This window comes from Apiotrichum porosum, assembly GCF_003942205.1.
Source record: "Apiotrichum porosum strain DSM 27194 chromosome Unknown scaffold_4, whole genome shotgun sequence".
In the NCBI taxonomy this organism is placed as follows: Eukaryota; Fungi; Basidiomycota; class Tremellomycetes; order Trichosporonales; family Trichosporonaceae; genus Apiotrichum; species Apiotrichum porosum.
Genome location: NW_021167111.1, coordinates 1,289,979 through 1,317,571, shown reverse-complemented (window position 1 = coordinate 1,317,571; position 27,593 = coordinate 1,289,979). Strand labels below are relative to the sequence as shown.

General features: G+C 59.2%; 8 protein-coding genes and 1 non-coding gene across 9 annotated transcripts; 5 read left to right on the top strand and 4 right to left on the bottom strand.

Moving 5' to 3' along the window:
* Positions 1–355: 355 nt before the first annotated feature.
* On the top strand, positions 356–2,676 carry EHS24_007227 (uncharacterized protein; the record flags this gene model as incomplete). Its single annotated transcript, XM_028622599.1, has 5 exons — positions 356–682; positions 722–1,122; positions 1,158–1,194; positions 1,228–1,662; positions 1,705–2,676. 5 exons carry the CDS (start codon positions 356–358, stop codon positions 2,674–2,676), a joined length of 2,172 nt encoding a protein of 723 aa, XP_028477491.1.
* A 550-nt stretch (positions 2,677–3,226) lies between these two features.
* On the top strand, positions 3,227–5,442 carry EHS24_007226 (uncharacterized protein; the record flags this gene model as incomplete). Its single annotated transcript, XM_028622598.1, has 7 exons — positions 3,227–3,610; positions 3,770–3,912; positions 4,084–4,478; positions 4,526–4,737; positions 4,777–5,186; positions 5,236–5,373; positions 5,436–5,442. The coding sequence occupies 7 exons, from the start codon at positions 3,227–3,229 to the stop codon at positions 5,440–5,442; spliced, it is 1,689 nt and encodes a 562-aa protein (XP_028477490.1).
* A 304-nt stretch (positions 5,443–5,746) lies between these two features.
* On the top strand, positions 5,747–5,855 carry EHS24_007225. The gene has a single exon. It is a non-coding gene; the product is annotated as a tRNA-Leu (tRNA).
* A 1,083-nt stretch (positions 5,856–6,938) lies between these two features.
* EHS24_007224 (uncharacterized protein) lies at positions 6,939–8,110 on the bottom strand (the record flags this gene model as incomplete). Its single annotated transcript, XM_028622597.1, has 4 exons — positions 6,939–7,258; positions 7,314–7,636; positions 7,681–7,792; positions 7,891–8,110. The coding sequence occupies 4 exons, from the start codon at positions 8,108–8,110 to the stop codon at positions 6,939–6,941; spliced, it is 975 nt and encodes a 324-aa protein (XP_028477489.1).
* A 3,153-nt stretch (positions 8,111–11,263) lies between these two features.
* On the bottom strand, positions 11,264–13,474 carry CDC25 (cell division cycle- protein; the record flags this gene model as incomplete). The annotated part of the gene is made up of 2 exons (XM_028622596.1): positions 11,264–12,874; positions 12,914–13,474. The coding sequence occupies 2 exons, from the start codon at positions 13,472–13,474 to the stop codon at positions 11,264–11,266; spliced, it is 2,172 nt and encodes a 723-aa protein (XP_028477488.1).
* A 5,270-nt stretch (positions 13,475–18,744) lies between these two features.
* Positions 18,745–19,060, top strand: EHS24_007222 (uncharacterized protein; the record flags this gene model as incomplete). Its single annotated transcript, XM_028622595.1, has 2 exons — positions 18,745–18,758; positions 18,814–19,060. 2 exons carry the CDS (start codon positions 18,745–18,747, stop codon positions 19,058–19,060), a joined length of 261 nt encoding a protein of 86 aa, XP_028477487.1.
* A 1,898-nt stretch (positions 19,061–20,958) lies between these two features.
* On the bottom strand, positions 20,959–21,879 carry EHS24_007221 (uncharacterized protein; the record flags this gene model as incomplete). Its single annotated transcript, XM_028622594.1, has 3 exons — positions 20,959–21,654; positions 21,711–21,747; positions 21,803–21,879. The coding sequence occupies 3 exons, from the start codon at positions 21,877–21,879 to the stop codon at positions 20,959–20,961; spliced, it is 810 nt and encodes a 269-aa protein (XP_028477486.1).
* A 1,886-nt stretch (positions 21,880–23,765) lies between these two features.
* EHS24_007220 (uncharacterized protein) lies at positions 23,766–25,462 on the top strand (the record flags this gene model as incomplete). Its single annotated transcript, XM_028622593.1, has 8 exons — positions 23,766–23,942; positions 23,980–24,016; positions 24,078–24,380; positions 24,452–24,622; positions 24,665–24,996; positions 25,036–25,193; positions 25,244–25,377; positions 25,425–25,462. The coding sequence occupies 8 exons, from the start codon at positions 23,766–23,768 to the stop codon at positions 25,460–25,462; spliced, it is 1,350 nt and encodes a 449-aa protein (XP_028477485.1).
* A 187-nt stretch (positions 25,463–25,649) lies between these two features.
* Positions 25,650–27,527, bottom strand: CCT1 (T-complex protein 1 subunit alpha; the record flags this gene model as incomplete). The annotated part of the gene is made up of 4 exons (XM_028622592.1): positions 25,650–27,183; positions 27,226–27,280; positions 27,341–27,395; positions 27,492–27,527. 4 exons carry the CDS (start codon positions 27,525–27,527, stop codon positions 25,650–25,652), a joined length of 1,680 nt encoding a protein of 559 aa, XP_028477484.1.
* Positions 27,528–27,593: the final 66 nt, after the last annotated feature.

Genomic DNA, 27,593 nt, shown 5'->3' with positions numbered 1-27,593 from the left:
GCCAACGAGCTAAAGTCGGTCCGATGTGGATGGCGATTGGAGCGGACTGGAAAATGACGCTATTAGCTACTTTTGGATCCATGCGCGACATCTTGAAACCGCCCAATTCCACTCACTTGACTGTTGTTGCCAAACAGCTCGCTCTAGCCTCCTCTGTCTTTCTCTGTTGCTCCAACCGCATAGGCAGCGTACAGACGACTGCCTGGTGCACACCGGGTAGTCACATCAAGTCACGCATCACCTGGCTGACTGCATAAACGCACACCTTCCCTCCTTCGTTCTCACCTTCCTCCCCCCCCTGTCTCTCACATTCTCCCGCTTACTCTGCCTCCATCACTCATACCACATACACACAATGCCATCGCCCAGCCACGTAGCAATCGTGCCGCTCCCGCCATCGACCTTTCGCATCCCAGGTCCCTCAAGGCCGGATACACAGGACCACGACTGGCCGTACCTCAAGATGAAGGCCACTCCGCACGTATCGCTTCCATCCAGTCTCTCTCCGTCCAAGCCCAACGGCAAGGGTATTGAGGATTCCATCAAGGTCATTGTTCCCATTGGCAGCAAGGTCTCAGTGACGTGGAAAGTGGACACGGAGAACATCCCATCGCTGGCGGACGCCGAGCCACACCTCCTCTTCCCACAGGTTCAAGGAGCCGTGGGAGAATGGCTCGCCATCGTGCGTAAGGAAGGCATACCCATGACGCTGACAGCGTAGAATCAGCAAGCGCTGGGAATCGACCACTTTGACTACCCGGACGAGCCCGATCCCACCATTGCTGAACTCATCCTCACTCCCATCGCCGCCCTTCCTTACCAACAACAATACCTGGACCCTCTCATTCTTCGAGGCGAGCCTGTCGCCGAGTTGCAGAAGCTGGAAATGTGCATGTCATGGGCGTACCCTTCAAAGCGGTTCAAGCAGACCTCAAGCACTCTGAACGATGTCTCGGTCAACCCCACTCATGCCAACGCAGATGGTGGCAACCCCTCCAACATCTCGGCCGCCAGCCAGGATGTCTCTGATTCTGGTACCCCTGAACCGCCTCGTACGCTGGGAGATGTCCTAACGCAGGTCGGAACGGCCATGAAGAAGATGATGCGAATGCAGATGGTCCGGTAAGCCTACGACACCTGACCTTTCCTGACCGCAGGCGGTTTCCATATGTCTTTGACGGCGACTTCCTCAAGGTAACAACAACCTTGCGGCTAAACTGACAGCAGTACCAAACAACCCTGGCCATGCCCGATGCCATATTTGATGCCACCCACCGCTTCATCACCCTCTCAGCTCGTCACAACACCCCTCTTCTCGGACAATGCAGGGCGTTGCTCGACTCAATCGACCAGGCTCAGACCAAGACCTTTGAAGGGCGCGTGACTGCCGTGGCTCGCCTACCAGCTCGCATGTCGTGGAAGCGTCCGAAACTCGACTCGCAGGCTTCCGGGAACCAAGCCACCCCACGAGATCAGAGCGACGATGATGAGGCGGCAGTGAAGATTGCAACATACCTTGAGCGTCACAGGAAACAAGAAGCCAGAGAGCCTGCTGAGACGGCTCTCCGCAACTCGCTTGCCAGGGGTGTTGCAGCGATTGGAGCTTCAAAGTGGACAGAAGCTAGGGCCGGCATGGGCAAGTTAGCAGCTTGGCGAGCGCAGGTGAGTTGCTATTTCCTGGCCTAGGTCCAAGCTCACAAACAGCTGGCCGAGGCGGACTATTATCACGAGCTGGAGCCACAGGCCTTCCAAGAGGTCACTCCCGACTTCTGGAACCCAGAACTCAACCACGAGTTTCACAACGTCCACCCGTATGATCCATGTCCGCCGCTGTCGCCCCACTCTCCACTCCCTGCAGCTCCCCATGACGTGTGTCGGGAACTGGTCGACTCCGATGACGAATACGACGACCTGGCAGAGGACGACGACGCCGACTATGGTGTGGACCTGCCTCCAGATTTCTATGGCGGCCTCATTCCCGAGAATGCACCCACACACACGGACCCCTCAAACAAGAGTATCAACACCTTGCTGCTTGATCTAGGTGCCATGCACCTGAGCCTGACAGGCGAGTTTGACGCCACTTTTGACGACTTTGAGGGCCACTCGTTGCCTGTTCCGCGCACCTCCCACTCGCCTCCTCCTCCTCCATCATCTTGCGGCTCAGACTTGTCTGACAATGACCTTGATGGTTGCATCGGCCATGCTCTTTGCGCCTTTCCATCGCTCTACACTCTCGTCCCCGTTCAATTAGAAGACTCTGACAACGACCTCGACGGTGTCGGCGACCACCGCCCCTCACCCAGCTCACAAGAGAGCAGCGAGGTCTTTGAGTATGACGAAGATTGGTCTGCAACAGACAATCTGTACGACAATGACCTCGATGGTGGTCCTCAAGATGAAGCTCGTCCCGGCGGTTCATCGTTTGCACACGACACGATCCCAGGCAGCCGAGCCCCAGCTTTGAGCGAGACGAGTAAACCCGACGCCTGTGCGGCTTTCGACTTTGATCTTGAGAACGACCTTGATCTTGACACCTCCGCTCTTGAGGCAGTGTACATGACGCAAAAGGTTCTGGAACAAGAGTACTCGGAGCCTGACAACGACCTCGACGATGACGACGTTTATGCCGATGACTTCTTCTCTCCCTTTCCCAGACTGTACGGTTCGGCATGAGGGCACAGTGCTGCTAGCCGATATTCGATACGCAGTGTACATAAGATAGCTTCATGCGAGTGACCATCATCCCCCTCCATGTAGTACATAACGACAGATGACCGCGTCAAATGCTGCAATGCGGGACCTCGACGTTCGCATCATGGCCCTTGCGCCACTTTGGGCCATCTGGGTGCTTTTATTAGCTTTTTTAATTTATTAGCGCCACCCTTACAGCCGTTATTACCATATCATTAGCGTGCACCGCACTAAAAAAGGATCAGCGAGTTGCGTGCCGTCAGTGTCAAATCGCACCTTCCACATCATCATCTATCACCGAGCCACTGGCTCAAGTTGGCTCTTGCTCGTCATCCGCTTGTGCTCTAGTCGCCACCTCCCACACGACTCTCAACAACAGCTCCGCGCGGCACGGAAACCCTCCACGTGGCCGACGTTTGCCGGGGTTAGTCGCCATCTAGTTCCCGGACGCAACCCAGCCGCGGGGTCCCGAAATCTCAGGCCTCAGTACCTAAGCGGACCGCCCGACGACTCCCGAGATCTCCACCACACCATGTCTCCCATCCTCAAGCGCGACGTGGCCGAGACGGTGCGCCAGGCGCGCCGCCTGGCCGCCGCGGCGGGCTTGCGCGACTACGACGAGTACGGCGAATACGAGCTCGACCCCGTCGGTGTGTCCAAGGTCGCGGCAGCCAACACCCGAAGTGGTGGAGCTGTCGCGTCTGGGTCAGCCGAGTGGGATCGCGATCGAGAACGTACCGACCACGAACGCGGTAGAGAAGTTACAGAAGGTCGCTCGACAAGCCTGGACCTTGACCATGGAGAGAGCTACGATAACGCACCCCTCCTCCGTGCCCATGACGACTCGGAGTCAGTGACAACCACCATGAGCGCCATCGAGGGCAAGTGGGGCGACCTGAAAGGATTGTTGTTTTCGGTGAGTCGCGATGCGCCGTCGACGCCGCCGGCAATGACGGGTGGATACCAACCAGGATACACCGCGGCATTCACGCCCACGTCCTCCACCCCGACAATGCTCTTGAAAGACTGCTCTGCTGCCACGTCACACTGAACGACACCGGCTGACAACCCGCAGTCCACGCCCTCATTGCTGTTCGGACTGCTTGGCCTCGTCTTTTCCGGCGAGCTGCTTGAGCACTGCGCCCGTTGGCGCGTGTTCCGGCGCGTTGACGAGCTGTTCATCCTGGTCCCCATGATCGGCAATCTCAAGGGCAACCTGTGAGTACTGATGTTGTCTGCGGTAGTGGTGTCGACAGAAGCCAAACTGGCGGGGCCGTGCTTGGCGCCAAGTGGAGCCGGAACCTCTACCCACCGGAAGACGGTTACGGCTGCTGCCCGGCCCGCCGCGCAGTTCAGACACAAACGAGAGCACGGGGCTGACATGAACAGTGAGATGTGTCTGTCTGCACGACTCGGCACGTCGGCGACGCTTGGCGAGCTCGATGGCAGGCAAACGCGTCGCAGCCTGCTCATTGCCAACATGACACTGCTCGGCCTGCAGGCTCTCCTCATCTCGAGCCTCGCGGCAGTCATCTCCTTCTTGCTCGGTCTCATCACCATTCACCGTCTCGGTGACGTCCCCGCAGGCTCGGGACCATCCAACGGCACCGTCTCCGACCCAAGTCAAAGCGACCCCTGGCGCGAAGGTACCACACGCCCAGGTGGAGCTCAGCTCGTCATGGTCCTCGCGACTGGCATGGGTGCTGCTGGCTTGAGCTCTCTGGCGCTCGGCAGCTTTATGAGTAGCCTTGTTGTTGTGTGTAGGTGGAAAGGAGTGGATCCAGGTGAGTGTGCTTTCTGGTCACGCGAGCTGCTTTTGTTAACCAGCTAGACAACATTACGCCACCTGTCGCAGCATGCCTTGGAGACCTTGTCACGCTCTTTGTGCTGGCGCTCATTGGAACACTGCTTGTTGGCGCCATGGATACTGTAGGCCCGCTCCTCGGTGTGATCCTCATGGGCGCCGCAGCATCGTGGTTCACGGTCCGCGTATTGCGGGACGAGTGGGTCCGCAACATTGCCCGCGGAGCTTGGTTGCCTCTGGTAGGTCTCCTTAACCCCAAATCCCTCGCTGACATGCAGATTGGCGCCATGCTCATCTCCTCTGGGACCGGTATGGTTCTCGAGTCCGGTGTGGGCAAGTACCGCGGCTTTGCCCTCCTCGCCATCTCCATGACTGGCTTGACCGGCTCGCTCGGCGCAATCCACGCCAACCGCCTATCCACAACGCTACACACTGCACTGCACCCGGAATCGCGCTCGTCAAGGGAACGAAAAGCACATGGACTCACCCCGGGACAAAGCATCATTGTGCTTTTCGTCCTCGCGTTCCCCTGTCAAGGCGCCTTCCTCCTTTTCGTTCACTTTTCAGGATGGAGTGACGTCGACCTGGGATGGGTGGGCTGGGTGGCGTACACTGTAACCACCATCTTCTCCCTCGTCGTTGCGCACTATCTGACAATATTCTGTTGGTGGCGCGATTTGGATCCAGAGTGAGTTTTCGATACTGTATATCTGAACTCACCAGACTAACACCGCCAGCTCATACACCCTACCCCTCCACTCGGCCACTGTCGACTTGGTGGGTCAGATCGTGCTCATGTGCGCATACGAGCTGTGTATCTGGCGGGGCAATACGTCGGTCATGGAGGTAGCAGACTCTGTGAGGCGAACGGTGATGTAGGGCACAGTCCTGTGGAAGTGGCAGTGGCGTGGCCGGGTTGCCGGGGTCGCTGTCCAAGGACATAGAGAGAGAGAGCATATTATATTGTACACGCAATGCATTGTATTTTAGCTATAAGCGAGGACAGTGGAATCTAAAGTGGTGGTCCCACACGTCAACGACATGTTGTTCGCCGGTGACGTTGAAAGTGGCGCTTTTCACTACCAGCCCGAAAATGGCCACTTTCTCCTACCATCGCTCAAAGTCTCAACCGTGTACCCTCCATCCGTCTCTTCTGGGACCTGTACTTTCTGCTCAACAAACCCATGCATCTCGTAGACCTCCTCCATGTTAGCATGCATGCATAGCGGCTCCCAAGCTGACGTAATCGGCGAGATGGCCGAGCGGTCTAAGGCGCTGTGTTAAGGTGATCCACTCCTCTTCTTGTCGAGTTGTCATCCGCAGTCTTCGGACGTGGGTTCGAATCCCACTCTCGTCAAAAGGGGCTTCATTGCCTCCTGATCCAACCTTTTTGGACGTCTGGGAGGCGGGGCAGTGGATGTGGAAGCTGTGGGAGGGATGGGGAGGTTGAAAGGAGGCGAGTTGGTGAAAGTGGCGTTATTGTCCCATGGCCGGTGTGTTTTCAGTGAGTTCGGCGAGGTTGGTCGCTATACCCCGAAGGATACTCGATACTCGCATTTGGATGTCTAGGAGCAGACCTTGGCTCTGGGAAGGACGCAGGGTGTCTGTCCTTCCGGGGTCGAAGTCAGCGTTCATGGAAGACACATTTTTTCCAGCGGGTCCACTTGGCGGCGACGGCAACCAGGTGCGGACTGGGCGGGGCTGTTGTAGCGGCCAGCAACAAGACGTACAAGACGAGCCTGTTGCGCGTGTCAGGGAGTGAACGACTTGCCGCCGGCATGGCGCATGGTGCATGGGGTCTCCGTAAGATCCGTAGAGCAGCAGTGTCCAATGGGCATGGAACACTTGCTCCACGCAGAGCGGAATACGGTTGAAGGAGGGTGTCGCTCGGCAACGTTTCAGCCGACTACACGATAAGGAGAAGTGAGGAGAGGCACACTGCATGTCGCTACGCGGCGCCAGTGCCGCTCGAGCACCGTATGGGTCAGCTTGGGCGACCGCCCGGTCGAAAACTCCAAGTTTCTGCCCGTGCGCAAGGACTAGTGTTGGTGCCAACAATGGCGTTGGCTGTGGGGTTATTTTTGCTGCGCCACAGGTGCTGGGCGTGTGCGACGCAGCTGGGTGGTGGTGGCTGATGGCTCACGCTCGGTCTCTGAGCTCGGAGTCGATAGTTTCCATCTTTGGGCACGCCGATGGACCGGGAAGGTAGCCTGCACAGCATCTCCTACCGACATCCCTACCGCTGGTGTCAGAGCGACGTGGCAGAGTGCATGTATCCCGCGTGTATCCCGCGTGTATCCCACGTCTCCCGCGTGCAGCGGGACCATTGTGGCACTCACAAGTGACACCACAGCGGTGTCGTGTGTTAAGGGGCCTCCTGAAACGATTCATCGACCTGGGGCTGTCTCATAGTAGTACATGAAGACGTCTAAGTAATCTATCAGTCAATATCGTCACTGCTCGCAGCCTCAGCCTCTCCTGGTGCTACACTCGTTCCCGCTGTCTCTCCAGTCACAGAACTCGACTCTCCTTCCACAGCGGACTGGACCTTGCCTCCCCTCTTCTCCAACTGGGATCGAGCGTCTTCGTCGATAATCTCAAACGCAACGGCCCAGTACACGCCCTCAGCCTTGACCGGGGATTCACCAGCGGGGACGCGTCGGCGACAGACGTACGTCACCGCCTGGCCGTCCCAATACCTGAGTAGCGGGAATGACATGGTGAATGGCCGCGGGAGCGTCGCGGAAAGTGTGTTAAAGTCTGCTGTCAGTTATAATCTCATAAGCTAGTCCGACGTGGAATTGTAGCAGCTCACCGAGTACGCCATTGGAGAACTCTGTACCAACGTCCACATCCTGCAGACTCAGTGCCTGTCTGTTTTCCGGCACGCTAAACCACCTTCTACGCGCCGACACGTCGTGTGCCCCGTCTTCCTGCCCCGCGAGCCCCAATGCGTCCTCGCTGATAACGGCACCCACGGGACCCGGTGTGGCAGCCATGTCGGCGCTGAGGGCCTCGGCGTCCTCGGCCAGTGCCTTGGGTCCGCGCAGTGACAAGTGGTTCATTGTCGCCACTGCAGGTGACAGTGCCCATGGCTTGTCGGCGTACAAGTCGAGCTCGAGGGTGGGGTCGATGAAACTGCGATGAGCATGGGGGGCTAGGCTGCCTTGTGTCCAACTCACTACATGAACTTCGTTGCAAGGGACGTCCCCCAAGGAAGACTGTCGCGAATAGGTGATTCGAAGACATTGCCAAACACGACATCATCGGCGGTGGGATTGTCGAGGAAGCGGCCTGCAATCAGCGCTGTGCTTCGCGCGAGATCTCCTTCTGTCTTCCCTTCTCCCCTCTCTACCCCTCACTGCCGCCACCCGCACGGCCGCCCAACTCACCTCGTACGACAATCCCATAGGTCATGTCATCCCTTTTGTCAAAGTACACACCCCCATCGCCCGAGGCCCCCTCGCCGTCAAACCCGCGTACAAAGACGGACACCTCGCCTTCGAAAAGGTCATTCTTGACGCGCGTCGGGGTCGCCGAGTTGACGGGACACAGCGCGGTGGGCGGGTACGCCTTTGAGTCTGATATCAGGACGCGGAGTTTGATGGCCATTGTGTCAGAAGTGTGAGTGATGAGGTAGTGGATAAAAACGACAACGTAAACGGTCGGGATGGGTGGAGAGCGCGTACTCTTTGGAAACGCGCACATGAGTGGCGATGGGCGGGAGCATTACGTCATCGGATGATCGGCAATCAAATGTGGCATTTTCCTGCCTCGACATTCAATGGTCCACACCACCCAACCGTCTACCACAAGATATCGCGACTGGCTCTTGCGAATGCGTTTGCTGGTCAACAAGGGTCGTGTCTGGTATCAAAATGATCGTAAGAAGACGGGCAACATGTCCAAGGAGCCAAAAATTGGAGATACGGCGAATCGAACGCCGGTTACAGACAGATCGCGGTGTTCTCAAGTTGGAGCTCGAAGACGGCCGAATGCGAAGTCTGTGTCTTACCACTAGACGATATCCCCGTTTGGAGATAGTGGATGCCGATCTTTCCGCCGAGGGGTATATATAGTTGATCGGCGGGGGAGACGGAGCTTCGACAAGCCTGATTTTTATCGCGTGTGCCGTTTAACGGCGGTCGGGTATGGTAGCCGGACTGCCTGGACTGCGACTCTTCGTCTACTAGAATGATTCCATGGCCCCTGTCCATGACCTCGTGGGCGCGGGGAGGGGACGAGCTCACCACCTGCCAGGGAAGGCAGGAGCAGTGCAGATGCGAGAGAGATGCAGAGAGATCTGGTAGGCAAAAACTTTCGGCGTGTCAAGATCTGGGGGATGCGCCATGTCCTCACGGACAATTGTGCCCACATGAACAGATTGCGAGGTCAACGCCTGTTCGGGTCTGGTGGACGGATGGACGACCTCGTATTCAGTCTCGCGCCTCTCCAGCCCTGCTGGCGGCGGGCTGGTGCCATGTCCCGTGTGCCATGTTCGCACTACTGTACATATGCCGGCCCGCTCGATTTTCGCACCTACGCAGCCTCGGCCTGGACAGTATAGGCGAGGAGGCTGGCATGCTGGCTTGCTGGCTTGCTGGCGTGTTGGCGTGTTGGCGTGCCAGGTGGGATCTCGTATTGGTCCGAGGTGCGGTGGTTCGAGGATACCTGCCAAGCGCGCAGCACGCAGGGAGCACCCAGTCCCCCAGATTGCGGACCCGCAGATGCCAGTGCGGGACGCTCAGTGCCCGACAGAGATCACATTAGCCGCCAGCAGCGGGCAGGTGTCCCGCCTGGTATGCACCTGCGCATGCGAGGAACAGGAACATTGCGTTCAGAACGACATCGCACCGACACCGAGAATGCCTCGCATGCCTGGCCTGGCTGACGTCTGGTGTCCTGGTCCTGGGCGGACGGCGTATGCCGATCCTGGCATGGGTGGGAGGGACGGCATGGTGGGGCCGCCATCCCCATATCCTGGTTGCGGTCCATCTCCTGCCCAGCTCCTGCGTGCGTCCCGTCCGTCGGGGCAGGTTGGGCAGGTTACAGGTTTGAACGGCGACGAGAAAAGCTGCCAGTATCCACATCTGGCATGAAACCGAGCGCCAACACCAGTCGTTCGCACCTGTTTCCCAACCTGATGGCGTTGCGGCACGTCCATGGCTCGCACTCGCCGTCTCCGAAACGAGGAGCTCGAGTCGCTGGCCTGACGACTTGCTTTCAGCCTGGTATCTGGGGTCTGGACCGGGGGCGCATTCGCAGGCAGCCAGCCAGCGCGCGGGGCGACGCATTGCTCTCCCTGCATGGCTCCCTGCCATGCCCAGTTTGTGGTGGAGGGAGAAGGGTGGGGTCGGGTCGGAGTCGGGGGGCCTGGGCTGGAGTTTTGGTTGGGATAGCGGTGCGAGAGGGACGGACGGTGGACGGCGATGAATGGCAGCATGCCACGTCAGACATGGGTTGCTCTGACTCTGCGCTAGTCTAGGAAGCGCGTCAAACACGACGCATGCGCGAGGTGCACAAACGGGGGTCAACAAAGCGCAGCAGTGCAGCTATAGCTGCCAAGAGATCCAGCTAGAGAACAAGTAAAACCGAACAATCTAAAACTGCACGGACACACACGCGCCTGGTTTTTTTGCTTTCCCTTGTCCGACGACGTGATTGATTTTTTTTCTTCTCTTCTCGTCAGCTCGGTTGTCCGTGGTGGTCCATTTCCTTGATCGAGATCTGCCGCACGCCTCACAGCCTCAGCGCACTTGCTGCTCTGGTTCCTATGCAATGTTCCTGCAGAGGTGCGTGCAGCGTGGGGTGGCGTGCCAGGCGGCCCGGGTGACATCAGCGTAGGATGCTTCTGGGCCAGGGTAGCGCAGACGAGGGAGCATGGTCATTTGCGCCTCTGATGCGCAAGAGCGAGAGCTGGGGTGTTTGGGCAGACGCCAAGGTCCGCCCCGGGCAACCCCACTGAGCAACTGTGAGCAACAGAGGCGTACGTCACTCACTGGTCACTGACCAAAAGTAGCCAGTCACCCGCATGGCCTTTGTATGAAACATGGCGTCCACTGGCGGACAGGTGCTGCGGTGAACATTGCGTTGCTGCGCTCCTTTGTCAGCCGGCTTTGTGCGTCGCAAAGGCAGCTCTCATTAAGTCTCTCAGCAAATGCATCGAGCATAGCCATGCAGGCGCATTTCGGGCATAGTAAAATAAAGGATACAGTCTGTAGGCGTGTGTTGCGGCGCGCGCAGCGCAGCGCGACTCTTTGTCGATAATAACGCAAACACAGCCACAGCGCGTCAGGGTTGTGGTGGGAGTGAGGGTGACGAGCCTGGGAATGGACACCAGGCTGCTTCCATTCATTGTAGGGGCAGCACGCCAGGTGTGCGTGCAGACAGCCGATGGATGGGGTTGGGCATGAAGGTCGGAGGTGGGGTCTTGTAGGGAGCGTGTGCTAGTTGGTTGTAAACGTGGGTGGGCGTAGAATGTTGGTTGAGAATGAATATCGTTCGTTTTTGAAGAGGGCGTGTATGCGTGAAAAGAAGCAAAAAAGGGACACAAATATAACCCGTAGGAGGCCATGACAACGGCAGTGTTCGACGCAAGAATTATTTTCGACAAGCGGAGGGCATGACCGGCACGTTGATGGACGTGGGGGCGGGGTCGGGGCGAAGGCGTAAAGAGCATGTGGGTTGGCGTGTACGATACAAAACGAAACGAGATGAAATGGGTGGGGTGGATGGTGAGGGTCGGGAGGGCTTGTAATTGAGGTGCTATTGGCGCACCATGGCGTCGGCGCACGAGGCGAAGCGTTGCAGTCCAGCACGCTCAAATCCGCGCTGCTTGGCTGAACCAAAGATGGGCGCTTGGCCCATGGACAGAGCACGAGGGCATGGGCTGGCACCAGAAGGAGATGATTCCGGTTCGCGCTCCTCGCTGATGGCCGAGCCGTTGCCACGACGGCCAACGGCGGCCGAGGCTGCGGCCATGAGGAATCCCATGCCACCGGTGGCGGACATCTGGCCACTGGAGGCGCGTTGCTCGCTGTTGTGACTGCGGTACTTTGAGCGGTTCGTCTGCTGCAGCTCCCCATAGGTGTAAGAGCGAGCGCGGTTGAAGCGGCGGAAGTGAGCCATGCCAGTGTCGCAACGCTCCGTGTGGGCAGGGTCCTTCATCTCCACGTAGGCCTGGGGCTCACACTGAGTGGGGCTGGCCTTGAAGAAGTCGCAGTAGCCACCGTCGAGAATGTAAATCTCTGGGTAGTGGACCTTGGGATAAAAGTCGTTGTTCATCTTGCGATCGCGGTGGCGGAACTTGGTAGCCACAGTCGGCGCACGGTGTGCACTGTACTCGCAGTGGAAGATGAGGACAACCTGCTGCTCGCTGCCGAGCTCGCCACTGCAGCTGGGGGTAGGGAGCGACGCGAGGTTGCTGTTGGCGCCAAACGAGGCAGTGAGGAGCAGCTCATCGAGATGACCCTCATCACGGACGTTGGTGGCACCGGCAATGTGGCCGCCGTCATACTCATAGTCGAAGCGGCAGTCAAGAATGTGATACTGCTTCATGCGGTCGTTGTAGCGACCGTCAAGCACGTCCTTGAGAGTGTCGACCGTGATGCGCATAAGCTGGTCATTGGACGACTTGTGGCAAGGCAGGATCTTGCCGCGAACTTCGTCGTGAAGCTCGGGCAAAGCACAGCGCTGCTTCTCGGGCATCATGCGCTTCTCAACCTCGCCGATGGTCGACATTGACGAGCGCATGGGCTTGAATCCTGGCGAGCCATTGTTGATGCGAGGGTTGGGTGGGGCACCATAGCGCCGGCGGATGGCGGCGGAAGGGTTGACCGATGGCGAGCGGTCAAACTCAGACTCGTCCTCAGTGTCCTCGGCCATCGACGTAGTGCCCTGATCGGCCACTGAAAAGGCGCGGCGCATGCTTGGGAATGAGTTGCGCTGGCTACTGGTGCCACAGAGGATCGGGTATGCCGACGACGTATGTTCTGCACGCTGCGCGTTCTCCCCAGTGGGTTGGACGTTGAGAGGTGGGCGCTTGTAGGGCGCCGCACTGCGGCGTGCTGCGAGCGAGTTGGAACGCGAGCCAGCACCGAACAACAGACCACTGCAGGACCCCTTGTCCAAGGTACGACTGGCACGCCTCGACGACGGTGAGCTTGACGGAGACGCCGGGGACGACGACGCAAGGGCTCGACGCTTGGCTAGTGACAAGGCAGGCACCGCAGGAGACTCGCAGAAGAACGAGCCAAGCCCAGGAGAGCCAAACGAGGGGGACTGGTGAGTGGACAGGCGGCTTGGTCGTGGCGAGTCAATGTCCATCAATGAAGGCAGCAATGAAGGGGCGAGGGGAGACTCGAGGGTGGGCGCAGACTGTCTGTCAGTAATGTCCTCTGTCCGTTGTTATCTCACCTCTCGGCGTCCCATCCGAGGGAGAAGGAGCTTTGGTGAGCTCATGTCCTCGTGTGATGTTGCGTGGTGCAAGCGCACGGGCGACACGGGCCGCCTTGCCTCAGGCACCACGGCTGGTGGTAACAACTTGCTCTTGCCCTTCATCGTCATCATCTGGCTGCTGGGGCCGGACAGACGACTGGTGTTGAGCGACAGCTCGCGGCCAAATGTGCGGCTAGGGCCAAGTGGACGAGGGCGTGCGCCAAGAGTCTCTCCTTCGCGAACGCTGCCAAGAGCAGAGTATGACAAGGACATCATGTCGGCACGGCGCGGGGCACGGAGGAGAGGAGTAGGGGAGTGGAGGAGAAGGTGGGTAGACGGCTTGCCGAGATGCATGCTAGGTGACGGTGCCGGGGGGGAGTCGGTCACCGAGAATGACATGGACGAGTTGAATGACTGGTCCACATCGGCGGGGAAGTCGACCTCTGTACGAGTAGGTGATGCCGCGGGGGAGATTGCTGGCGAGTCAAACCTGCCGCAGGGAAAGGACTCTGTCAAAGGTGAGGACGAGAAGGCGTCCATCTTTGCTCTATTGTCTTTGGGTGATGGGAAGACCAAAAGGTGTTTAGAGCGAAGAGGAAGCCGGTAGCTGGGGGAAGGTGTGAGCAACATGGAGGAATGGAGGGAAGACAAATGTCGAGGACGTACGGGTTTAACCATGCACAGTGTGGAGGACAAGGCGCAAGGTGCTCTCTCTATCAAGCGCACTGCCGAGGCCTGGTGGACGGAGGAAGGGAGCGAGGGTCTGATGAGGAGCGAGGACTGGGTGCGAGGTGGTGCGAAACGCGGGGTAACAGCAACTACACTAACGAGGGTGGGTGATCTTATCCCAAGGAGGAGTGATCCTAATAGGGAATGAAGGGGGGATTTTTTGGTGGGATGGGGTGGTACCAGCGGGACAGTGTGTTGACAGCGAGTGAGCGTCGATGTGAAGCAGGTCGTTGGGTACGTGCTTTGCACTGAAAGAGTGTGTGTTGAGACGTCCGAGTGGGTTTGTGAAACCGGGTGTGGGGGACGTGCGGGTGAGCGGAGGGGTTGACTGTGTTGGGTGACTGTACGAGCCGGTGTGGTGCAGCGTTCAATGTTCGTTGTTCGTCGTGGATTGTTGTTTGGGCAGTGGACAAAAGGTGGTGGAACCGTGCAGCAGCAGCAGTTGTTCGCTCGTGTCCGTGTGATGACGACCCTCTAGAGGAGAGGCGGTGGCCGGGGGGGTCGAGAGGGGGGGTGGGAGGCGCGTGCGCACTGGCCGACAAGAGGCTGGCAAAGGCTGCGATAGAGGCTGCGTTTGGGAGGCGCGAAAGAGATGCCGGTGGCTGCCAAGGATGAGAAGCAAAAACCCACAACACGCTCTTGCTGTCTGTGCCAGGCGCCTGAGCAAGGGGGAAGTGTCGGAAAACGAGCGTCGCAGAGACGGACGATGCAGAAACAAGTGAAGAGGGACGGAGAGACGGAGCTGCGCCGAACAGGTGGTAGGTGGATAGGGCCGCGGGAGTGAGGGGGGGACGGATGCAACTGGCGAGTGTGTGGAGGCAGTCGTCGTCTGTTTGCAGGGCCGTAGAGGATGGGGGTTGTAGGGTATGGATAGGTGTGGAGGATGGGGATGGGGGAGGGGAATGGAGGGCTGCCAAGTAGAAGTGGTGCAAGGAGCGAGCGAGAGCGAGAGAGAGAGAGAGTGGGTGTGTGTCGAAGCGAATATGTTCACGACGATGAGTGGTTGATGGGCAGGAGTGCGATCGTGAGAGAGAAGCAGAGAGGCAGAAGGCTGGACGGCTGGCTCAATGTTCCTTTCCGCACAGATAGAGAGACGGAGTGGGTGGGACAATGATGTGTGTCTGTGTGTCGCTTCTGCCGCTTCTGCCAATGACGACGACGACGAGTGTAGTGTATGGGCGCGCGCGATGTGGCGCGCGCAAGACGAGAGAGAGTGCAGAGGGGGGATTCCAGCCTCTCGCGCAGTCTCGACAAAGGGATCGCTCGGAAGAGGCAGACCCCAATCGAGACGGCTGAGCGCGGCGCAAAAGAGCGAGCGTAGGCGCGTAGGTTGGCGCTGCGGGGCGACGATCACGCAGGCTGCAGGAGAGCAGACAGGAGATGCAGGAGATGCAGGAGCGCTGCTGGCTGCTGGATGGGTAGTCGGGGGATGGGCGGGGGTGGGGGGTGGGGGGTTCTGCGCAACCAAAAAGTGGGCGTTCAAGGGCAAAAACAGGTGCGCGCGCGCACCGGCGCTGGGCGTGTGGCGTGTGGGTCCGACGGAGCGAGACGTCGGTGGGCGGCAGCTGGCAGGGAGTGAAGCGAGTGGGCCATGCAGGGACGCTGAGGAGCTGAAGAGGTGGTGGTGGTTGACCACAGAGGCCCAAAAAGGCGGCGGCGCAACAGACATGCCGCGTCGGTAGGTGGAAGTGAGACCCATTTCTCGGCTCGCATGCCGGCAGCCGGGCGCGACTGACTTTTGTCCTTGGCCGCTTTTCTCTCTCTCTCCTGGTCCAGCCATCGCGCGCCGGACAGCTGGCAAGCGAGAGCGAGCGAGGGATACTTTCCACCCTCGTACCTTCTCTCGGCAGGCTCGCTGTCCTGCTTGTGCTTGCCAATCATGCATTCCTCTGCCATGAGCGCGAGAGCGTCTTTCCTCTTTTTTTTTTTTTTTTTTCTTTCTTGCCTCTTTGGAATGCACCGCACGCGCGCGGAGAAACATGTTGCACACACAAACACAAACACAAACTCCTCTCGGGACACATGATCGCCAGGGCGGGGACAGGTCTGGGCGTACGTACTCATCGTCGTACCGTTGTTGGTGTGGCGACCTGTTTGACCCCAAAGAGCAAAGAGCATGTATGCAGAGCCCCTCCATAGCGTCTTCCACACACCGGTTCGTCGTCTGTCGGTGCCCATCCGACCGACGTTGAGCGTCACAGCGGTGCCATACCTAGGCAGCACGTGCCGCCAAATCTCATAATGCCCCGTAGTGCTCCACAATAAGTGCTCCACCAGTGGCCAGTGGTCTAGAACGCCATGCGCGTCATTGGACCATCGTGCGTACTCTTTGCCCGCTGTCTAGACGTCCAGAGACATGTGAGGCAAGCATGGGCTGGCGCCACAACATGTAACACTGCGCGCTGCGCACCGCATATGCTTTTCTCGGCTTTGTGGGCCGCGATAAGAAGGCATACCGCACACATGCCCCGCCATGGTTGCCCGCAGACCATGGACACCCGCACGCACGTCTCGACGCGCAAGAGCAAGCGCAGACCCAACGCGGGCCCTGATGTGTTTTGAGTGTGTGTTTTGTGTGAATGTTTGCGTCTGAAGCCTTTCCAGGCCAACCCAACATTGGTGCCTCAATATCATAAGGGCTCATCGCTGTAGAGCTTAACTCGTGCAGAGCTGGCCGCATCCTATGGAAGCAGTATGACCCAAAAGGCTCCAGTTGCTGGTCCTGTGCTCCCGAGCTGTGTTCGTCATGCATGCGATCTCATGCGATCGTTGCCGTCGGGGTGGTGGTGGTAGAGGGACATAAGGGGAAGGAATTTGCGACACAGCCGGGACAACTGGCTCCCTCAACGCCGTGCCGGGGACACATTGGACGTGTCGTCCACCGGGATGCATCAAGAGTGTACGATCGCTGGACCCCCATCTCTTAAAAGAAGAGCAGGACACCATTCACCATCCGCGCGGTGTCCCACACTCTAAACATACTCGGGCATGCGCCAAGTAGTGCCATTCGAGGTATGGACGGCGTGGGCGGGTGGCTGCAATCATGCAATTCATCACCATGTCATTAGCACAGAGGACATTTCGTAACGCTAACCAAAACGCCCTTGCCGCGACTGGTTTATTTTCTTCTTCGTCCGACTCTACCCTGGAACCCACTCGACAGCCCCCGCGGGATCGCCCTCTGCCATACAAACCACGGCGTCCATGCAGGCGACCGCACATCCGCATGGTGGTTGCACCCCCCCGCGCCGCGCGCTCACGTCCGCTCGCCGACAGATACGGGGGGGTGCCCGTCGCGGTGCTGCGGAGGCGGAGCGGCGCCGCAGGGCGAGCGTCGTGGCGGACGTACAGGACGAGCAAAAGGTGCACGTCCGACGTCTTTGGTGTTTAGATTTGGCCGAGACTGAGAGAGAACGCCAGCAAGCCAGCAAGCCAGCAAGCCAGCAAGCAGCAAGCCAGCCAAGCCAGCCGAGCAAGTAGGTATGCGCCATCTCTCCGGGGTCGTTCCAGCAATGCATTGTGTCCGTCACCACTGCTGCCAAGCTTTCCCGCCATGTACAATAACCCCCGGCCGCATTCCGGCATTGTCGGCAGGCCGGACTGGGACGGAACTGGAGTGGGAACGCGGACAACTCGTGTCGACGAGCAAGCAGGCAGCGTTGAATATGGAAGCAGGATATACCGGCCACGGGCTCATTCAGCCCCTGTAGCTGGGAACCCTTTGCTTGCGCTTGACTTTGACATTGAGCCTTGAATTTTATGCTCAGCGCCCAGCAGCGTGGATGCCGAGCCTCAACGCCCGCCCTGCAAGCTGCCAGCCGCAGGTATTGTGTCCTGTAGGCCTGTAGGTTGCCGGGCCAAGAAAAAAGGATCCATAAAATGGGCGGTCGTCGTGGGGAATATCCATTCCCATGGTATGGCCGTGCCGACGGCAGTGGCAGGTTTGTCTTCATGGCGGTCACATCTTCCCCTTTGTTGCCCACAACCGCGCAGTCTCTGTGCGTGTCGGTCTTGTGAGGTGCCGACGTGGGTGGTGCTCGAGGGCTCGGCAACTTCGTTCGCAGCGAGGGCAACGCTGGAGGCTGCCAAGCCATGAAACGAGTGCGAAGAACGACGTGTGGCCTGTTCCTGGCGTCCTGGTGTCCCGAATCTGCGGACCGTCTGGTTGCAGCAGTAGTGCTTCTTGTAAACCGGCGGGCCTCTTCCTTTCATTCCCTGGCATAGCCTGTGTCTCATGCTTGTCGGATCCATTTGGCCGGGTTTAACAATTGTCCCCCTTGCGAGCTCAACGGACGTGGACGAGGCGATGATATATTTCTTCCCGCTCTCGAAAGATCTCGTTTTTGTTCCTGCGCGATCCCCGGTCCGCGACCAACATCCTCATGGCAATGGCTCATGCAACAGACCCATCGTGTACCTCCGGGACTCTTTCTCACGTCACCCCAAAAACGTTGGTTGCGGTTCGCACGAGAAACGCCGTAAACCGGGACGGACTGACTCGTTGCGAACGGCAACACCTACGCGACTGATTTTTCAGTCCAGCCTTCCATCCTTGGGACCTTCACATCTTGCAGCCACCCTGCGCCTGGCCGCGTTGTCGCCGCCACCTGACCCGCCTGGCCAGCCATACGCCCATGCGCGCGCCCACTATTGATCCTCCGAGGGGGGTGGCCAGCTGGCAAGGTTAGTCGCCAACGGGCCGTGCCGAACACGCCGGCTGGATGCAGAGTGGTCGGTGCCCCGCTTGCGACTGGACAATGGCTGCTCTGCCCGCTCTGGCCGCTAGCTGGCCGACTGTTCTGCGACGACGCATTTCCGAGCGAGCAACACCTACCGTGTACCGAGCGACCGCGAGCGAGCGCAAGCGACCTTGAATGCGAATGATCCTTGCTCGAGTCCCTGCAAAGCAGACGCCGGAGCACTGACACTCTGATCCCACCTCGCAAACTCGTCCACCCCCGGAACTCCGACCCCTTACCTAGCTTACCTGCAACTCTGACACCTTGATTCCTCTCTCGCTTTGACCTGGCCACCTGACTGGATGATACGCACACGCAGTAAACAACGTAAACATCAGTACCATGCTCAGTTCCAGGTAAACCAAAAACCCTAGCCTAAAGGGTGTTGCAACTCGGTCGCCGTCGTGTTAGGTTTCATTACCAGCACGCTGGTACGCTGGACCGGGTTGAGAGGACGCTCGACTCGTCCAACTCCTGGAAACCTGTTGAAAAGAACCCCGTCGTCGCCGGCCCGGAAAAACTGGCAGAGGGAATGGTGGCATGCCTTCAATACACGGGCAAACCTGTGGCAAAGCATGACAGGCCTGTGGCGGCAAAGAAGCTCAGTCCCGCAGTCGGCGTCAAAGCCACCCGTCACTGGCCTGGTTCCAACCCGTAGAGTAGGGCTGTTGGATCCGCTGCTCCTCTCCCCTCCGAAGTGGCGAGATGAACAGGAATCCAGAGGCGAGCAGACAGAGTCCTGGGACGCAGGACAGGATTTTAATATACCAGAGCCAAACACTCCCGTCACAAAATTGTTTTCTCAGTCTAAATCTAAACTTTCCCCTCCGGATCTCTGGATCGTGTCGCGCAAGGCCGCAAGGGAAGTGGCAGCGTCAGGCAAAGCCATCACATCCCTGCTGTGACATGTCGTGTCCATTCGGACATTGGGGATCGCGGTGACTACCCACACCGACCACACCTCTGGCCTCTTTCATGCTCGGCCCTGGTCCATGGCTCATTGGTGTAGTTTTTGTCGTCGCACCATCCTTCCGGCCCTCTCCCTCCGGCCTCCATGCCCATGCCGTGCATGTCGGGCGAGGCGTGTCTACCCGTCGGCCTGTCCGCTGGTCCGCTGCAATCCGCGCGCGTCAAGCGCGTGGCTTGCTTGGCAGTGGTGTCGAGGCGAGGGAAAGGAAAAGCTTGCCACTTCCGACCATTCAGTCGCGTTGGCGGACGCGAGCCAGAGCCGCATGTCCAAAGATCCAAAAGTCTAACGATGGCGGTGATCGCCGCCGACCACATTCACAGGCAATCAGTAATTGTACAATTGCTACCAGTTCCCCCGCCTTAGCCGCTTAAAGGGCTCTCCTACCGCCTACGCCAAGAGGGCCCACGCGATACCGCGTTCGCGGTGACTGGTGTGGCTCAGGCGAGCAGCGATCCCGTAGATCCGTGGATCCGTATAGGAGAGGCCAAACGGGGATGTCGCGCAGGCCTGCCGTGATCAGCCCGTCGCGCGTCCTTGGATCCTTGGCAGCGAGTCGTACCAGCTGTTATCCGGTCCAAAAGTCAGGAATACGTCTATTCAATTACCGTGCTCCTTCAGGTCGACGTCGGTGGGTCGGTACGTTGACCGGAGCGTGACGGGTGCAGCAAAATCTTAGTCTTGCCGCCAAGCAGCTGGTTAGCCACCAGGCCACCAAGGACGGAATTGTTTGCTTTTGTCGTATTTGCCTCGCGCTCGCGCTCGCGCTCGCTCTCACCCTCGCCCTCTGCCGATATAATTCAATTTCGGATCTGCGGGCCCAACTGATGACAGGAGAACCATACACCGGGCATTGACGGTGCGAGGTCCCAATTGGTCCGAAACAGTGGATGCAGTCGCCACGGCCGCTCAGGATGGACGAGGAATGGCGAGCGGGGCCAAGAAGGCACACTGCGGCACCAGAGTACCAGAGGCCAGAGGCGTGCGTTGATCAACACATCCCACAGCCTTGTCGGTGGGTATGAAATCTGGCAACGGGTGTGAAAAGTTGAGCATGTGGCACACAGCCCACAGCCCACAGCCCACAGCACTACTGCCCTCCCATAGGCATCCTTCGGCAGTCAGAGCAGTGCTCCTTGTGGCAGTGAACTCGGGAGTGGGAGTGACTGACTGACAAATAATCTGCATACACACACTGATCAGACTGAGACGCACAGCTATTTACAACGGAATATCAACTACAGGCACTACAGGACAATACTCAATGACAGTCCATACCACGCCTCTTTGCTGGCCTCCTCGCGTCGTATATAAGCGAGGAGTGACATTGCACCGGCCGGTCCCTCCTTCTCTCCAATGTTGTTGGCAGCTGGTACGTGCCAGGCCGGTAACCATTTGTTTGTCGCCTCGTTTAGTGGGCCCCTTTCCGTCACCGTCACTCGTCACAGTGTCGAGCGTGACGGCCGCGGTATGCCATGCGGTGATACTCTTATCTCGCTTACGCGACCACCACGCTGGGCATGGTGGCGGCTCGTGCGGGTTATGGAATGCCACACGTCGGACAGAGCGGCGGCCGGGGTCCGTGGCGACTACTGCGCTGTCCCAATGTGGCGGGACTCGGCGTTGAGGGGCTCATTGTCGAGGTCTGCAAGACCAAGGCCGTTGGTGGTGACCTCGAGCCCGAGTCCGCGCGGGGCAAGACCAAAGCCAAGCTGGTGTTCCGAGTATCCAGCCCCGTCAATGGCCAGGCGGCTCGAGCCCGCCACCACGGCCGCGTCGGTGAGCGGCTGAGCGTCGCTGCCTCCGTTGGACCACGAGTAGGCAAAGCTCGACAGCGAGACGTCGCCGTCGCTGTCGCGGCCCGTCCCGTGCTCGGCCACACGCTCCCCTGCGAGGCTGTCGCCGTCGCTGTCGTCGTTGTCGTCGTCGAGGCGGACCCAGCCACGGCCATTGAGCGCGGCTCGCGGGGAGATTGGCGAGTGGGGAGAACGCATCTTCTCCCCGATATCTCTCGTACCCTTGTTCCTCGTTCTCGTCCTCGTCTTGGTCTTTATCGTAGCCACACGCTTAAGCTTCGATGCCACGCCGCCACCGATCCTTCCATCGCCTATGGTCGGCATGTGAGGTAGCGAGAACCGGTTGGCATTGACGACACGCACGTCAGGCATCGGCGTGTCCGCGTACGGATCCTTGGTCGACACTGCCGCGCGCTTCCCACGCCCGCGCCTTCCCCGACAGAGCACAAACGGGAGGATAGCGAGGATGATGGCGAGGACACACATGCCCTGCGGGGTTGTGTCAGTTTGACAAGTCTGAGTGGCGGTGCCAAAATGTCACTCACTGCGATGAGGGCCGCAAACGCCGCTGTCGAGCCGCCACTGCACAAGTCAGCATCGCGCCCCCGTCCGGCAGCTAGCTCCATGGAGAACGTACATTTTGGGACCACCGCCACCTTGCTTGGCTGGCGCTGTGCTGGACGCAGCAAGGCTTGTGCTCGTCGCTGGGGTCATGTCGTCTAACTGTGTGTGGACGTTAGCCACACTGATCGTCGCCACCGTGTACATACAGGGGAAGAGGATACCACTGCCTGTCAGCTTGTACTCTTCTCCAGTCCATGGGAGACTCACCGTCGCGGACGTTGGGCTGGGAGTGCCCACCTCGGACTTGTAGTGGGAGTCCCGTCCCCATCCTCATTCCCTGCTCCGTCGGAGCGGCGGACACGGGCGCTGAACCGCCCACCAGCGCCAGGACGAGCGCCACAGTAGCCAGTGGACGCGCAATGTGCGCTGGGGGTAGTGAGCGGTCGACTGTCATCGGTGAGATGGGTGTATGAGAAGAGTTGAGGGGAGCACATGCGCCATAAATGTGTCAGAAGTGTTCGAGCATCAGTGGGCACAACGCTGGTACGCTTGGCTGTAGAGACTCTCGGTAGCACCGCTCCCAATGTGTGGAGATTCGGCCATGATGCGCTCATGGGGCATCATGGGGCACAAGATCACGACGTAATTGCAGTAACTGAGACGTCATGAGTCAATTAGGATCTCTTTTGCTGTGAAACAGTAGGCGTGCGGCTGTCGGTGAATTTGTCAATGATACTGGGGGTCCTATTTGGCGAGCCTATGGTTTGAGTGGCGGTTTCGCGGTTTCGCGGTTTCACGGGTTCAACCGTCGAAAGACGAGTCCACGAGATCGAGATGCGTAGTGGGACAACCATGTCGCGAGAGGCCTTGCTGGGGCAGGCGTACCCCAGGTATTTGCTCTGGCTCTTCTTGCGTCCAAACGCAGGCAACCAGGATCGGAGCGCATGTTTCCGGACAGTGAAGGCGATCCACTCGTCGAGTCTGGCTACCGTGGCACCGGCGTGGTGCTACGGTGCACAGTGCGAAGGTCGGCATGCGATAGGTCTTAGTGTCACCCACTAACAGCTTTCTGTGCTGCGCGGGTAGTCATTTGCGATATAATTCAGGAGCTGGTGGTGGCGAATACACGAGAGCCAGCGGGTGCCGTTGTTGAAGACAATGACGACGTCCAGGCGGCAAGTGGAGCAACTCATCTGGAGTGCACAGGGATACAGAGACAGACATTGCGAATGTTTGGATCCAGCCGCCTTGCTGTTGCTCGTGAGGGAGGCATTTTGAGCACAGTTAGAGGGATCCGTAGTGCTATTGTACTTACCGCCGCTGCATGTCACTTCCTCGTAAGGATACCGACAGTGTGACGCTTGGGGCACTGAAGACCGAGGACAGTGGAAGAATGAAGAAAGCGACTCAGCTGACAGGAAAGAGAGAATGGTTGGACGCGCCGAGGAGTGACGAGCGACTGCTCAGCGATCAGCGTCCCAAGGAGCCAGTGGCCGCGAAGGATGCGGTGAAGTCCAGCGGCCAGCGGCCACCGGTGCTACCCAAGCGCGGCCTCCGCCTACCCTGAGTGGACACTGTGACACAACGGTGCATAGCAACATCATGTTAGCAGGTGAACACAAGCTACGGTTGTCCAGCATGCAGTCTGCTCTTACCAGCTGAAGGAGCATGGCGGGTGTTCTCGCCACAGCGGGTAGCCTTGGAGACCCCGCATCGTCACTGTTGATAACGGGCAGCTCCGAGATCCGAATCGCGCGGACGCGACTTGCCCACAGGCGGCGGCGGCGCGGACCATTCAATCCGAGGGGAGCGGGTTGGGGGGGGCGGGCACGTTGGCATCCACATCCCCTCGTTGCTGTCTCTCTCTCTCTCTCTTCTTCTCTCTTCCCCTCTCTCCCACTCCCAGCGACCTCGCCCCGAGTCAATCCCCTCACGCTCCCATCCAGCGTGGATCCAGTTGTATCGAGCCTCGCCGCTGTCTCCTCACACTCCGCTTCCTGTCCTCCTATTAACGTCAGTTGCCACCCGCAATCAACATGAGCGTCCAAACCGACTCGACGCCGGCTGTCGTCACGTACCTCCGCTCCCTCAAGGCTGTGCGCGAGCGCTCCAAGCAGGTCTTTGACCTCGTCGTTTCTGGTAACGCCGACTACTGGGACTGGCACGAGGACAAGTTCGCTACCGTGATTGACGCTTGCTCGGCTATCCTCGAGGTGGGTTGATAACTAGGTCAAGGGCGGCCGCTGACAGCAGCGCGACTTTGGAACCAACTATGACAAGATTCCTCGTGAGTAGATGTCTCTTCCTAATTGTCTGCTGAGAGATACGCCAACGAAGCTGACAGCCAGCTCACTGCCGTGCCAACCACTTCCGCACCACCACCCCGACACCGATCGATCGTATCGCGGCGCTCGAGGCCCACCCTTCCTTCCCGAAGGACCCTGTCAAGCAGGCCGCGGTCCTGATTGACCTGTATGTGGTGTCGGTCCTCCTCGATGCCGGTGCCGGCAACACCTGGAGCTACACCGAGACCGAGGGCGGAAAGGAGGTGTGGCGTGGTGGTCGCTCCGAGGGTATTGCCATTGCCAGCTACCACATGTTTGTCGACGGCGTCTTCTCGGCCACCAAGGGCGACCCCCTGCGCGTTGATGGTGAGTGCTTCCATAGACCAGCGAGCTTGGCACAGCATGTCGCCCTGTGTGCATGTCCACTGACTCCACAGCCGCCGCCCTCAAGGCTCTCACGCCCGAGATTCTGGCCAAGCACTTCCAGGTCACAGAGACCAACCCCATGTCTGGCCTCGAGGGGCGTACCTCGCTCCTTTCCCAGCTGGGAGGTGCTCTCGAGGCTCGTCCCGACATTGTCAAGTCTGGCCGCCCTGGTGACATTCTCTGTGCGTTGGCCGTGTCTGCTTAAACCTCAACGCTAATGACAGTCTACTTCGAGCCCAAGCTCCAGACGGGTACTGGCGGCAAGCCCGTCCTCTCGCTCGAGGCGTTTTGGGCCACGCTCTTTGACCTGCTCTCCCCCATCTGGCCCTCGCGCACCACTCTCCCCACTCACCCCGACTATGTTCTCGGCGACGTCTGGGTCGCTCCCTCGCTTGCCCGCTCGCTGGACAAGCGCGGCGCAGCCCGCACCGAGGGCGACGACCTCGTCCCCTTCCACAAGCTCACCCAGTGGCTGTGCTACTCGCTCATCGAGCCCATCGAGGGTGTGGCCAAGTGGTCCGTCGACCGTGGCGCCGGCCAGACTGGTCTCCCAGAGGTGAGCTTGGTCGCACTTGTCACATAGCTAACATGGCAGTACCGCAACGGGGGCCTTCTCGTCGACCACGGCCTCATCACCATCCGCTCAGACGCGCTCCCCGTCGGCGCCTACCCCAATGGCCGCGAGGGTCTGCCCGTGCTTCCTCCCAGCCACCCCGCTGTCGTCGAGTGGCGTGCGGTCACGGTCGTCGCTCTGTGCGTGCTACCATCACGTCGAATTGATAGCAATGCTGACAATATCCCAGTGACAAGATCCACGAGGGTATCTGCGCCAAGCTCGGTATTACCTCGAGCCAGCTCTCGCTCGCCCAGGTTCTCGAGGCGAGCACCTGGAAGGGTGGCCGCGAGATTGCTGCCCAGAAGCGCTCCAACGGCGGTCGTGAGTTGCCCAAAACCGTGATCCGTGGACAGAACTGACATCGGCAGCCCCAATCGAGATCATCAGCGACGGCACTGTCTTTTAGTACGACTCAATAGATAATCCAGTCTTTGCCACAGGGCCCCCCATATAGCACAAGTCCAAATGTCAATGCCACATCCTGCACACACAAACCTGATAAAACGCTATGCGATGGATCATCTACCTATATAAACCTCACAAGCTCCCAGCCCGCTCTCTGTCTGTATGTTTGTCCGAGCCACCCGCGCCGCTTACATGTGCGCGTGGGGGTCCTCCTCGCCCCTCTGCTCCGGGGTGACGGTGATCGAGTCGTCGATGCGGAGGAGCGAGGTGGCGGCCTCGAGCGCCGACTTGAGCGACTTGATCTTGGACATGGTCGGCTCGAGCACGCCGGCGGCGCGGTTGTCGACGACGTCGCCCTGGAGGAGGTCCAGGCCGTAGAACATGAGTGCGCGCTTGGGGTCACCGGGGGCGGCCTGCTGGGCGGCATTGTGGTATGCGCGGAGCTTGGCGACGAGGTCGGTCGAGTCCTTGGCGGCGTTCATGGCAAGGGTCTTGGGGATGGTGAGGAGGGCAGCGGCAAACTCGGCAATGGCGAGCTGCTCACGCGAGCCGAGGGTGGTGGCGTAGTTCTCGAGGTAGATGGACAGGGCAGTCTCGACAGCACCACCACCGGGGACAACGGAACCCGACTCGAGGGTACGCTTGATGATGGAGAGGGCGTCGTGGAGCGAACGCTCCATCTCGTCGAGCATGTAGTCGTTGGCACCGCGCAGGATGATCGACGACGAGTTGACGACCTTGGTTCCGCGGACAAGGATGAGCTCGTCGTCGCTGATACGCTCCTGCACAACCTCCTCGGCGTAACCCAGGCTCGAGGCCTCAAAGGTCTCCTCGCCCTCGAGGTTGGCGAGCGACGACACAAGGGTAGCACCGGTCGCCCTGGCAATCCTCCTCAGATCCTCCTTGCGGCAACGACGGACAGCCATGGCACCGGCCTCAACAAACTCCTTCAGCACCAGGTCGTCGATACCCTTGGTTGTAAGGACGACGTTGGCACCCGACGCAAGAATCTTGCGCACACGCTCAAGGGTAATCTCCGACTCGCGCGCACGGATAGCCTCGAGCTGCTCCGGGTCGTCGATGGTAATGTGCACACCGAGGTGCATGCGCTGCTTGGCGAGGTTGATGTCGAGACAGGCAATCTTGGCGCCCTGAATGCGGGTCTTCATAGCCTGGCTGGCGACGGTGCAGTTGAGGGCGTAGCCCTTGACCATGAACGACTCGCGCGCGCTCTTGCCGTGGGCCTTGAGGACGTTGACGGCCTTGACGGGGTACTTCTTCTCGCCACGGCCGTTGACAGTCGCAACAGCAAGCATGGCGTCCACAGCAATGGGAGCAAAGAGGTCGTCGTCGGCAGAGATTATCTTCGAGCTCATCGACGTCTTGGCAACGTTGATGATCGCGTCGCGGCCAAGCTTGTCAACCTTGGTCGAGAGCTGGTCAGCCATGAAGCGGCACGCCTCCTTGCACGCGAGACGGTAGCCGGCAATGACGGTGGTGGGGTGGATCTTGTTGTGAACAAGCTCGTTTGCTCGCCTGAGGAGCTCAGAGGCGAGGAGGACAACCGAGGTGGTGCCGTCACCGACCTCCTTGTCCTGCTGAGTCGCGAGCGAGACGAGGATACGGGCGGCGGGGTGAGCCACCTCCAGAAGCGAGAGAATGGTGGCACCGTCGTTGGTGATGGTAACGTCACCGACGTTGTCAACAAGCATCTTGTCGAGACTGCTGGGTTAGGCCGACGGTCACAAGCGTTATGAAACCCACCCGACAGGACCAAGCGACGACTTGAGAATGTTGGACACGGTCTGGCACGCGGTCACTGTGAGGACGACGTCAGCAAACTCAACAACCCGAGTCCTCCTTCGTCTTTGCTACTAACCGTTCTGGTCGCGCACCTCAGTGCCGCTCACACGCGCACCGCCAAGGAAGAGGCCCTACGCAATGTCAGCACTACTACACCGATGCTTGGGTGCCAATCTCCCAGCTCGAGCTGATCTGCGGCTCAAGCTGTCGCGGGGAGCAAGACGTACCGCACGGGGATCCCGCTGGTACATGGAAGCCGCCATTTTTCACGCTGGTATCGATTATCGGGGTCGTTACTTGCGCGTTAAGGCGGAGGAAAGGTGTTGTTT